Source organism: Haliotis cracherodii, unplaced genomic scaffold, assembly GCF_022045235.1.
Source record: "Haliotis cracherodii isolate W230 unplaced genomic scaffold, xgHalCrac1.p SCAF_7, whole genome shotgun sequence".
In the NCBI taxonomy this organism is placed as follows: Eukaryota; Metazoa; Mollusca; class Gastropoda; order Lepetellida; family Haliotidae; genus Haliotis; species Haliotis cracherodii.
In genome coordinates this window covers 24503089-24516401 of record NW_027266330.1, presented here as the reverse complement: position 1 = coordinate 24516401, position 13313 = coordinate 24503089, and the positions used below count along the sequence as shown (strand labels likewise).

Below are 13313 nucleotides of genomic sequence, written 5' to 3'. Positions count from 1 at the left end.
TTTTCAAATTATTTGTGTCTGCATTGTACCAACATTTGTTCTTGAGGTTTATTACATGCATTATCAGCTATACTGACATTGTTATTGATAATGACTGTTGGTTGGAATACAGTTGTTCAATTATACATTCATCTTGTTTTCTGTCGCATTTCTCTCAGTCTTCCCGAACGTAATCACGGAAATACATTCAGTTGTAATATTTCTAGATTGCTACCTGTGTCGTTTCTGAAGATATTATACATGGCATTCCACATCCCCTATTCTATTTCAACAGTATATGTAGGTACCCCGGACATCGTGGTGTTACAAAGTGTGACTTGATTGATTGTCTAACGTCGTATGTACCCCGACTGCAAGTCTATCTATCTTACTTTAGAGTCCAGCTATATTTTGATTTTCTACTTTATAAACCAATACTCAGGATGTGATTGCGGCCCTAACATGACACGACACATCCCGTCACATCAAATAGGTGACGATTTATTTTCCATCGTCCAATTCTTGAAATAGAGGATGAGGGACACATCACAAAATAGGTGACGATTTATTTTCCATCGTCCAATTCTTGAAATAGAGGATAAGGGACACATCACAAAATAGGTGACGATTTATTTTCCATCGTTCAATTCTTGAAATAGAGGATAAGGGACACATCACAAAATAGATGACGATTTCTTTTCCATCGTCCAATTCTTGAAATAGAGGATAAGGGACAAGAGAAAACCTGTAAAGCAAGAATATAATGCATCAAACATTATTATACTGAACTTACTTTATTAAATGACCGATGGTTGTATATTATCACCACAGAAATTATTTCTTTCAAGCCAATTAGTATATCAACGTGAGTATGACAATATAATAATAATAATAATAATATAATAATGAAAGTGCCACGACTCTATTTGAAAAAATGGGCATACAGATAGAAAACAAAACAAATAAAATTCAAGGCCATAAGTAATTACGATTACTCTTAACGAGATTCATTTTTATAAATTCTCATTTGTTTTGATGAATATCATTGATTTGGAAAAACAAAAAATAACCTACTGATAACTGAAATGCCAGCGGATAGAAGAAACAGGCCATGCCATCCCAAGGTATCCTTCGACTGGGACGAAATCGTTGCTCCAACCAAACCAAAAGCTATCTGAAATCATAAATAAAGGGCTATGATATTCACATGTTGAAATAGGAATTGAATTATAACTCTCACTTTCGTTGAATATTCGGAGAATGGGTAGAGTTCAATCCAATAAACCTGGGCTTATCATAAGTGTGTACTGAAATGGATCGAGCAGAAAGGCCCAGCGACATGGTTTATCGCGTATCCCCGATCCGTGTGTTGTTGCACATGCATTTAGAAACTGGTTTGCCTGGTAAAGATTCGATTATTCATTGACCACCAAAACCAGCTGGGATTCAAATTGGTCCCCAGTGTAAATTGATCGCGTGGTCAGGCTATGATTTTTCAAATTGCATCGATCAATGCTGTTGATGTCAAACACTGGATTGTCTGATCCAGGCTCGATTATTTTCAGACTGCCGTCATTGAGGTGAAATATTACTGAGTGTGGCGTTAACTCAGTTACTATGTAGCCAAAGAATATGATAATCGGGAAGTAAAGGGTGATGCTGTTTCAGCATTTTAGAAATATTCACAGTATTGTATTTTCCTATACCATGGGAGTTATCCAAGTAGGAGGCACACACACTGAATCTGAAAGTGCAACATACCTGAATGATACTGGATTTTAATGAACCCCAGGAGATCAATAACAAGATTACAAAAAGCATTTTACGACTTTTGCTAAAAAGTTGTTTGACCAATTGGTTGCTGCATTGAAGGCCTTAATAAAGATTTCAAAAAGGTATAGGGTAGAAATGTGGAGGACATTTCCAACCACAAATGTGACCAAAATGATGACTTGTACCATATGTTCTCGTGCGTGTTCAGGTGAACAATCGACTTGCCTGTGTATGTGTTTGTGACGGGTGCCACCAGTGATGCACATGGTGTTATTACCTACAATATAAACGGATCCGTACAATTGACTCATATAATTATGTGTTTGTGACGGGTTCCACCAGTGATACACCTTGTGTTATTACCTACAATATAAACGGATCCGTACAATTGACTCTTATAATTATGTGTTTGTGACGGGTTCCACCAGTGATGCACACTGTGTTATTACCTACAATATAAACGGATCCGTACAATTGACTCTTATAATTATGTGTTTATGACGGGTTCCACCAGTGATACACCTTGTGTTATTACCTACAATATAAACGGATCCGTACAATTGACTCTTACAATTATGTGTTTGTGACGGGTTCCACCAGTGATGCACATGGTGTTATTACCTACAATTTTAACGGATACGTACAATTGACTCTTATAATTATGGAAAGAGTTTTGTCGCTTTTGTTTATTGAATGATTAAATGTACCTAACTGGCAAATCTAAGAGTAAATTATCCAATACATGTGAATCTATAATATAGGTATCATGACATTTGCAATAATTACATTTGCAGTAAATTTCCTGAAACTATCATTAATTTGAGTCTAAACTTAATGCCAATTTTGCTATGTGTTCGTTTTGTATTTACAATATTACAAATTAACAATTTACATATACCGACTGATAACAGCACTTACAAAGTCTCCTGGGCGATCGGGTAGCCTAATGGTTAAAGCGTTCGCTCGTCACGCCGAAGACCCGTGTTCGATTCCCGACATGGGTACAATGTGTGAAGCCCATTTCTGGTGTCCCCCGCCGTGATATTGCTGGAATATTGCTAAAAGCGGCGTAAAACCATACTCACTCACACACACAGGTAGCAACATCCCCGCAAAGAAGCCTGACCTTATTATTTCCATTCTTTACTGCTATGCATCCACTATAAATTCAAGATAAATAAAAGGGGCAAACTCTTTCCATATTCATGAATTCTCATGAATTCTCTGCCCAAAACAGAGTCGACTGTACGATTTCGACTATTTCATGAGCATGTGTTTATGAATCACTATCAAATAGTGATAATACCAGTTGTTAAAAGTGAGCGTATCCTGCCCCGTCGGTGGCACCCGTCACCCGTCACTCGCCAAGTTGGTTGGTTTGTTGTTTAACGCCGCACTCAGCAATATTCCAGCTATATGACGGCGGTCTGTGAATAATCGAGTCTGGACCAGACAATCCAGTGATGGGCATAATGAGCATCTATTCACGAAATTGGGATCGATGACATGCATCAACCAAGTCAGCGAGCCTGACCACCCGATCCCGATAGTCGCCTCTAACGACAAGCATATTCGCCTTTTACGGCAAGCATGGGTTGCCATTGGTTGTCTGCCCCACTCTCGATTATTCTCATGCCGCCGTCATATAGATGGAGTAGTAATGAGATCAGTGTTAACATAACAACACAAAACTGTCAGACTGTGACATTCACAATACGGCGATCCACCATGTGATAGTTAGGTGTGTTTTGCATAAATACAATCAACAGTATGGACAGCTGTGCGAATCGGCGCATATTTTTTAATATTAAACAATATATATATATATATATATATATATATATATATATATATATATATATATATATATATATATATACCAGCACATACTTCACTCATACTTCACTCACTTCACCAGCACATACTTCACTCACCTCACCAGCACATACTTCACTCAGTTCACCAGCACATACTTCACTCTCTTCACAGCATATACTTCACCAGCACATACTTCACTCTCTTCACCAGCACATACTTCGCTCACTTCACCAGCACATACTTCACATGCATCAACCAAGTCAGCGAGCCTGACCACCCGATCCCGTTAGTCGCCTTTTACGACAAGCATAGTCGCCTTTTACTGCAAGCATGGGTTGCTGAAGACCTATTCTACCCCGCATCTTCACGGGTCTCACCCGCCAAGGAACGGACTTACACATATCATGAAGGTAATTATTCTTCCAATTCCAGCTCAAGATCACTTACTCCAGCAGTGTGCACAAGTCCATAGTTGACTGAGTAGTACTTATTTCCAAACATCTCAATGGCTATCAGCGGAAGGATGCTGAATATGCCATTCATGGAGAACCCAAGACAGCAGACCCAGATGAAGTACATGGCCTTTCCCCCGTACTCTGTAGCGATTAAAGTAGCTTGGAACACACCACAGGCTGTGATCAAGGACACCAGGACGGGCTGGAAAATGATAGGTTTCAGTCAACTTAGGGTCGTACTTTTGAGCTTTATCTGCAGTTTATGGAATGGCTAACATAGGCTTGCAACAACCGTGTGTGTGTGTGTGTGTGTGTGTGTGTGTGTGTGATGTGGTGTGGTGTGTGGTGTGTGTGTGTGTGTGTGTGTGTGTGTGTGTGTGTGTGTGTGTGTGTGTGTGTGTGTGTGGTGTGTGTGTGTGTGTGTGTGTGTGTGTGTGTAGTGTGTGTGTGTGTGTGTGTGTGTGTGTGTGTGTGTGTGTGTGTGTGTGTGGTGTAGTGTAACGAGGCGTGCCTGAACTAGGATCATTGGTTCGCGTTGATTCAGTTTGTCAGCACCATAAATGTGCTCTATACTTCTGGAGTTGAGAATAAAAATCACTACTAACATACAGTTAACCACGATTTTGTTTCTCGCAACACCTCACATATACCGAAAAAGACCTTCAGACAAAGTTTTACACGTCTGAGTTTACATGATCAGTTTCTATTCCTTCCTAGTGTGCAGAAATCTTTTGAATAAAGATAAAACGACAGTTTTAAAATAGAAAACAACTAACACTTACACAAACCATACTTGTGATGGTTACTTGTAAGAGTACACAGCTTATTCAAAATGGCAAATTTCAATGCATTCGACTAAAACGTATAACGACATATTTGACTCTAGAACTATTCGCACTGAATTATTTGATAATTTTTTAATGAAAAAAGCACTTTTCAACGTGAAATTATGCCGAGGGGTGTGGGTGTTGAATCTTAAACTCTTTGAATTTTGCAACTAAAATTCGATGGGATAAGTTTGGGTTTGTAGAAGATTTGAGCAATCAGCATGGACATACTACGTACGCCGAATATTTTGGGAACGTTGCAGGAAATTTTTTTATTTACATGTTTGTCCAGTTAGGCGTCCAATCGGATTATTCCCGTGAATGTTGTTGTTGGTTTGCTGTTTAACGCCGCACTCAGCAATATTGCAGCTATATGACGGCGGTCTGTAAATAATCGAGTCTGGACCAGACAATCCAGTGATTGATATCATGAGCATCAATCCACGCAATTGGGATCGATGACATGTATCAACCAAGTCAGCGAGCCTGACCACCCGATCCCGTTAGTCGCCTTTTACGACAAGCACAGTCACCTTTTACGGCAAGCATGGGTTGCTGAAGACCTATTCTACCCCGGAATCTTCACGGGTCTCCGTGAATGTGCTGAATAAACCAACTACATGGTCAGTTATTTTTACCTTGTATGAATACCTGTCAACCATGAACCCCCAGAAGAGGTTTCCCAGAGCATTTGCTATAGCAGCAAAGGAGGCTACCAAAGACAGGAAGTAGTCATCAGTGATGAATGTTTCACCATACGGCTGAACAAAAACATGTAGATATCTACAGTATAAATTCTGATCGAGAACTTTCAGTACAGCTAAACACTGTTGTATTGTGTATGAAATGTTTAAGTTAGATACTTTAAGGTGGACTTTTGTCAAATTCAACTCCAATCCAAAGACATAACCTCTCTTCCATGGATCCTGTGGTAAGATTAATCGATGTTGATTTCATAGGATCTTTGACAAGATTTGATCAAATAATATATTTTCCAAACTATATCTTAGTCGGCTTCTATCCTCGATGTACGATGCTGGTCTGAATTTAACAAAACAGTGTTTTCTTTTTCTTATGCATGATGCCTAAACAGAGGAAGCTTCCAAAATAATAAATGTGTCAGTGTACAATACAAACAGACCCGTCACCTTTCAAGTCTGTGATTTATGTAGAAATGTATATCATTACCATTACATCAGAACTCTTAAAACATGGAGAATATAAATGCCAGTATTATCACTGTGACATGCCTTGTACAAGCCGTAGAAGATGTCAATGGACACTCCCAAACTGAAGTACACCAGCCAGATGATGTAGAACCGGACTGTCTTTAATGTTTCCATCGGACTCAGGCTTCCGTCGTCATCATGTCTGAAAGATTGGTGGTTGTTGTTGCTTTGGTGTTTAACGCCGCACTCAGCAATATTCCAGCTATATGACGGCGGTCTGTAAATAATCGAGTCTGGACCAGACAATCCAGTGATTGATTTCAGCAGCATCGATCCACGCAGTTGAGATCGATGACATGCATCAACCAAGTCAGCGAGCCTGACCACCCGATCCCGTTAGTCGCCTTTTACGACAAGCACAGTCACCTTTTACGGCAAGCATGGGTTGCTGAAGACCTATTCTACCCCGGAATCTTCACGGGTCTCCGTGAATGTGCTGAATAAACCAACTACATGGTCAGTTATTTTTACCTTGTATGAATACCTGTCAACCATGAACCCCCAGAAGAGGTTTCCCAGAGCATTTGCTATAGCAGCAAAGGAGGCTACCAAAGACAGGAAGTAGTCATCAGTGATGAATGTTTCACCATACGGCTGAACAAAAACATGTAGATATCTACAGTATAAATTCTGATCGAGAACTTTCAGTACAGCTAAACACTGTTGTATTGTGTATGAAATGTTTAAGTTAGATACTTTAAGGTGGACTTTTGTCAAATTCAACTCCAATCCAAAGACATAACCTCTCTTCCATGGATCCTGTGGTAAGATTAATCGATGTTGATTTCATAGGATCTTTGACAAGATTTGATCAAATAATATATTTTCCAAACTATATCTTAGTCGGCTTCTATCCTCGATGTACGATGCTGGTCTGAATTTAACAAAACAGTGTTTTCTTTTTCTTATGCATGATGCCTAAACAGAGGAAGCTTCCAAAATAATAAATGTGTCAGTGTACAATACAAACAGACCCGTCACCTTTCAAGTCTGTGATTTATGTAGAAATGTATATCATTACCATTACATCAGAACTCTTAAAACATGGAGAATATAAATGCCAGTATTATCACTGTGACATGCCTTGTACAAGCCGTAGAAGATGTCAATGGACACTCCCAAACTGAAGTACACCAGCCAGATGATGTAGAACCGGACTGTCTTTAATGTTTCCATCGGACTCAGGCTTCCGTCGTCATCATGTCTGAAAGATTGGTGGTTGTTGTTGCTTTGGTGTTTAACGCCGCACTCAGCAATATTCCAGCTATATGACGGCGGTCTGTAAATAATCGAGTCTGGACCAGACAATCCAGTGATTGATTTCAGCAGCATCGATCCACGCAGTTGAGATCGATGACATGCATCAACCAAGTCAGCGAGCCTGACCACCCGATCCCGTTAGTCGCCTTTAACGGCTAGCATGGGTTGCTGAAGGCCAATTCTACCCCGGATCTTCACGGGTCTGAGAACACAATGTACATCATTCGAAGGATGGAGAACCACGCTGTCCACGTAGTTTCCTTGAGGATTTGGCTACCTCCGTCCGCATGGAAGAAAGGACACAATTTATTCTTATGAAATATTCGTTCTCCAGAAATTTGTTAAAACTCATTACTGATATTACTGATTATACTCTACTTTATGATACCTTTGGTCTCTGTTTTCGTCTTCTTTAATTCCAGTGTCTCCTATTTCTTGAATTGTGTCCTTCAGACCAGGAGCCTAGAACCATTAGATGGCATCCATGTAATCATATGACCATTAGCTTGATTATACACTTCGGTTAATTGATCTCGTTATGTTTGGCAATTTTGTTAAACAAAACTATAACTAAAATTACCATGCCACCAGTAGTTAGAACAGGTCAGCTACATTTAATATCAGAATTAATAGCATTTAATTGATGCAACCATTACCTGGCAACTATTATATACCTTGCTGTTGTTTGTGCATACGAAAGTGGTAGTTGTCACTTTGGACCTTTTTTTATATAGATTTAAAGATATATAGATATATATTTTTATAGATACTGTGATTAAGCTCAATACAGAGCTGAAGGACACAACGGGTGTGTTATAACTGATATATGGTTTTATAACTGATATATGGTTTTAAAGAATATATATGCTGTGATGTTACTGATATTCGGCGTTGAAGCATGAATGTGCTTGGCAAGTTGACAAAGCCCTTCCTGTAGGACGAAAGAACCCACAGTGACCAACCTACGCTGTATTTATTAATTGATTAAACGCACTTCGTTTACTCACATCCCCATTTTCTGCCTGCACTTCTGGATCCTTCATTAGCAGGACCCCGACTGTACTTAAGGCTGCATAAATACCCCCCAGGAGGAGGAAACAGTAGGGCACTCTATCCAGGAGACTGTCTTGAGTGAAATAGCTGGAAGAGATGTGGAGTTGTCTTCACTAAGTGTCTCAACTCGTGCCTCAAATTGGCTCTGAATTGCAAAACTAAAGCGTTTATTAACACTATGCTTCATTCAAAGCCAAATTTCATTCAGACAAAGTCCAAAAAAAGAAATGATTCAAAATTATTTTCGAATGTATCTGGCATTCACGTGAAGACCGAAATTATTCATATTTAGCAGTAATTGCAACCACATTCTTTAAGTTATTACAAAACATTTCAGAAACAATTCAGGGTAGGTTGGTAGGTAGGTAGATACGTAGATGGGTAATTAATCACTGGTTGTTGTTGATATCTTGGTCAGGGGAAAGGTTGTCAGGGTTGATAAATCTGGTGATGATTTGGTTCAGGGCAAATGCACTGCCGCCATAGCAAGCATCTATTATTCCAATCACGAGACCCTTTCGTCCAGGAAACCACTGCACATAAAACAACAGAACATAGCATCAATGAGGTCGATTTATTTAACACGATAAAACATTGCTCTGCAGCTTCTGAAACCACCAACGTTATAATATGGATGTACGTTTTAAGTTCTGCAAAAATTCGAAATATAAAGCATTTCTAATCACAGAAACATACGGATAATATGTTTCTCGTATTCTTATCATGAACAACGTCCCATACCGTACAGATAACAGTGACTCGCATCAGCCATGTCACCGAGCTTGCGCAGTGCATATAAATAAGTCACCTCGTGATAAGCAATACAGTGGGTTGGTTGGTTGGTTGTTTTACGCCGCACTCAGCAATATTCCAGTTATATGACGGCGGTCTGTAAATAATCGAGTCTGGACCAGACGATCCAGTGACTGATGTCACGAGCATCGATCCACGTAATTGGGATCGATGACATGCATCAACCAAGTCAGCGAGCCTGACCACCCGATCCCGTTTGTCGCCTCTCACGACAAGCATAGTCGCCTTTTACGGCAAGCATGGGTTACTGAAGGCCTATTCTACCCGGGATCTTCACGGGTCTAATACGGTGTGAGGAAGCCCGAAGTGATGTAGTCGTTTTACTTCTTTGTCAAAACCCACGAACACAATTATTCTGCTGACAAACAAGAAACACAGTCAGCGCGAAGCCGGGATTCAAACCCACGATAATAGGTTTAAGGGGCGTAACTCTGCACGGCGACTGGTGACGCCTTAGGCGACTGGGCCATCCATTACCCTGACACATGATCACACTGACCTTGATAGCCATCCTCAGGCTGATGGGGTATGCCATACTCTTCCCCATAGCGTATAGGACTCCGTAGGAGAGGATGGTGGTGACGAAGCTGTAGCTGACACTGAAGTATGTCACCGCGATACCAAGACTGACAAAGACAAGGGACAATCCATTCTCATTATATTTAAGCACAATAAAGCCACTCACTCACATTGTGTAAGTTATCCAAAATCCAAACTTCTTGGCATCCGCTGACAAGACTTATTGTGTAAGCATTAACTGATCTTATGTTCAGAAATGTCATAGCTCGACTATTGCTGAGTGACTGAGTGAGTGAGTATGGTTTTACGACGCTTTTAGCAATATTCAAGCAATATCACGGCGGGGGAAACCAGAAATGGGCTTCACACATTGCACCCATGTCGGGAATCGAACCCGGGTCTTCGGCGTGACGAGCGAACGCTTTAACCACTAGGCTACCCGACCGCCCCCTATTGCTGAGTGCGGCGTTAAACAACAAACAAACAAAAAACAAAGCAAACAAAGCAAGTACTGAATCACCTGAAGGTCCATCCGCCGACGAGGATACAAATCCTGGATGGGATGTACTGTTCCGCCATACACAGAATCGGCATGAAGAAGCTGGAGCAGAGGATGCTCCCGGTACTGATCCACAGCGTATCCGCGTACCTGACATCCGTGGACAGCGCGCTTCTGTTCCTCAGGTACGAGGTCATGTACGGGGTCATGTTGCCTAAAAACAATCCAAAAGGTCATCGTGGTCAACAGACACTGTGTGCTCCTGAATAATTATGTGTTTGTTTGGTGTTTTATGCAAATATGTAATATTCAAGCTTTATGACGTCAGACTGTAAATAATACACTCTGGACCAGACAAACGAATGATAGAGTTCATGAGCAACTCGATCCGTTAAGGTGCCTCTCATGACAACCATAGGTTTGTTGGAATCTATTCTTACCCCGAATCCCTCCATGATAAATGATCTGTGATTGCGTACACCAAGTCAGTGAGTTTGATTTTACGCCGCTTTTAGCAATATTCAAGCAATATTCCACGGCGGAGGACACCAGAAATGGGCTTCACACATTGTACCCATGTCGGGAATCGAACCCGGGTTTTCGGCGTGACGAGCGAACGCTTTAACCACTAGGCTCCCCAACCGCCCCGCATACACCAGGATTGGGTGAAGGGAATAATCGGACTCTTAGCTGCTGCTTCTCGAGTAAGTGATGTGAATTAATGTTGTTTTACTCTACAATCTGCCCTGCCCCATCACGATCGGCCTGTAAATAAACGAGTCTGGGCTAGGCGACCCGATGGGTGACAGCATGAGCAACGGTCCGTGACCTTTGGGCAGGATGGTACGCCATTATCCGATCCTCATCCGTTGGCTCTTACGAAAAGAATGGAAAAACGGGGCCCACTTGGCCCTGGAATCCGATGGTGAGGTGAGGTGAAATTGGGTTTAACGTCACGTCCAGGATTATTGCAGTCATATAGCGACGTACATGCGCGTGGCTGCTTGTACTAATCCGGACTGATGCCGATTTATAGTACTAGCCCACTGAGATACTAGTTTAACATTAATACCCCACTCAGACACAGTATACTGACTCCGAGCCGACCAGTCCTTGTTTTAGCCCCTTAATGCCGAGCGCCAGACAGGGTAACAACAAGTACCATCGTTTAATGTCTTTTGGTATGGCGCGGCCGGGGATCGAACCCCGGACCTTCCGCTCTCTGGGTGGACGCTCTACCACTAGACCACGGAGGCGGTCTGGAATCCGATGGAACATGTACAAACAGATGTTGACAAATTTAGCTGTGAAGATGCGAAGTTCCATTTCAAATCACTCACACTCCTTCTATCAAAGCCGACAAAAATATGTTAAGGGGAGATTTTTAGACAATTAACTTATTCAGCACACTAACCCCTTTTTTCTTTTGCCTTTTTATCTGATCGGGTTAAAATATAACATATTTAAATGAGTAAGACGCTTAGCTCTCCGTTCCACAAAGTGGTGAGACGGCTACAACGATCGTAACGCCCATACTATAACACAGACATAGTCATATTGACATAGTTATATTGGTCAGATCGCTTTGTCACCCGTGAAGATCTTCATCAACCCATGCCTGCCGTAAAAGGCGACTATGCTTGTCGTAAGAGGCGACTAACGGGATCGCTGACTTGGTTGGTGCATGTTATCGTATCCCAATTTCGCGAATAGACTCGATTATTTACATACAGCTGGAGTATTGCTGAGTGCGACCTTAAACAACAAACAATCAAACAAACAGATCGCTTTGTGAAGCGCCCAGTCCTTTAGCCTTCACAGCGGTATTATGGCATACCGCAAACTGATTCAAATCAAAGACCTTGATAAATATTCCAATACCAGACGAAGCGTAAACACAACAAGAAATGTAAACCTCGGTAATACAGAGCATGCAGGGGGCGGTCGGGTAGCCTAGTGGTTAAAGTGTTCGCTCGTCACGCCGGGTTCGCGCGTCCCCCCGGGTTCGATTCCCGATATGGGTACAATGTGTGAAGCCAATTTCTGGTTTTCACCGCCGTCATATTGCTGGAGTGAGTGAGTGAGTTGGGTTTTACGCCGCTTTAAACAGTATTCCAGTTATATCACGGCGTGTCAGCTTAATGTGGGAGGAAAGCCCGAAGTGATGCAGGTCTCAGACGTTTACCACTTCGGTGAAACTCACGACCACGGGTATGGTGCTGACAAACCTAGAAACATAATCGGGGCGAACCGGGATTCGAACCCACAATCATAGGTTTCTGGCGTGGCCAAGGGACGCAACTCTACACAGCGAATCGCGGCGCCTTAGACGACCAGGCCACCCGTGCCCCCCGATATTGCTGGGATATTGCTAAAAGCGGCGTTAAACTCACTCACTCACTATGCAGGGCATAGTCCATCACCGCCAGATGATACCTAGAAGGAAACTCACCGTATGTGTATCCATTTCCAAGACAAAACACGACCAAAGCACATCCAAGAACTGTTACCGCTCCACGGAGCGGTATTCCGCAGCAGTCCGAGCGAGGCATGGGTTGATGCTCAGCAGTTTCACACCATCAAATGAGACTTGAAGGCGTGGAGCTGTTGCCCTTACAAGAATACTAGGCCAAATAACTGTATTCCCTGGAGATAACAGCGTTTAATTGGTGGGTGCATTCCGTCGCCAGGTATCGTCCTGACTTGTAGAGTGTTTACTCCAACAGGGTAGCATCCTTCATCTGGGGTTGAATTTGCTGAACACTGAGGCCTGTGTCACATCCCCAGTACCCTAGCCCCCGTAGAGTAGCCCTGGTGCACTAGCTCCAGCACACAAGCCTGGAACATTAGACCCCGCATATTAGACCCAGCACACTAGCCCTGGTTCACTATCTCCAGCACACAAGCCTGGAACATTAGACCCAGTACACCAGCCCTGGTGCACCAGCTCTAGCACACAAGCCTGAAACATTAGATCCGGCATATAAGACCCAGTACACTAGCCCTGGTGCACTAGCTCCAGCACACAAGCCTGGAACATAAGACCCGGTATATTAGACCCAGCACACTAGCCCTGGTTCACTATCTC

At 42.2% G+C, this 13313-nt stretch overlaps 1 protein-coding gene across 1 annotated transcript; it reads right to left on the bottom strand.

Annotated features, from left to right (window-relative positions):
- Positions 1 to 653: 653 nt before the first annotated feature.
- Positions 654 to 12777, bottom strand: LOC139448757 (apicoplast pyruvate carrier 1-like). Its single transcript, XM_071230294.1, has 11 exons — positions 12678 to 12777; positions 10247 to 10439; positions 9707 to 9833; positions 8788 to 8927; positions 8349 to 8481; positions 7730 to 7803; positions 7165 to 7285; positions 6553 to 6675; positions 4018 to 4227; positions 1054 to 1153; positions 654 to 724 (listed from the first exon to the last, which is right to left on the bottom strand). Exons 1-11 carry the CDS (start codon positions 12775 to 12777, stop codon positions 654 to 656), a joined length of 1392 nt encoding a protein of 463 aa, XP_071086395.1.
- Between the last annotated feature and the right edge of the window lie 536 nt (positions 12778 to 13313).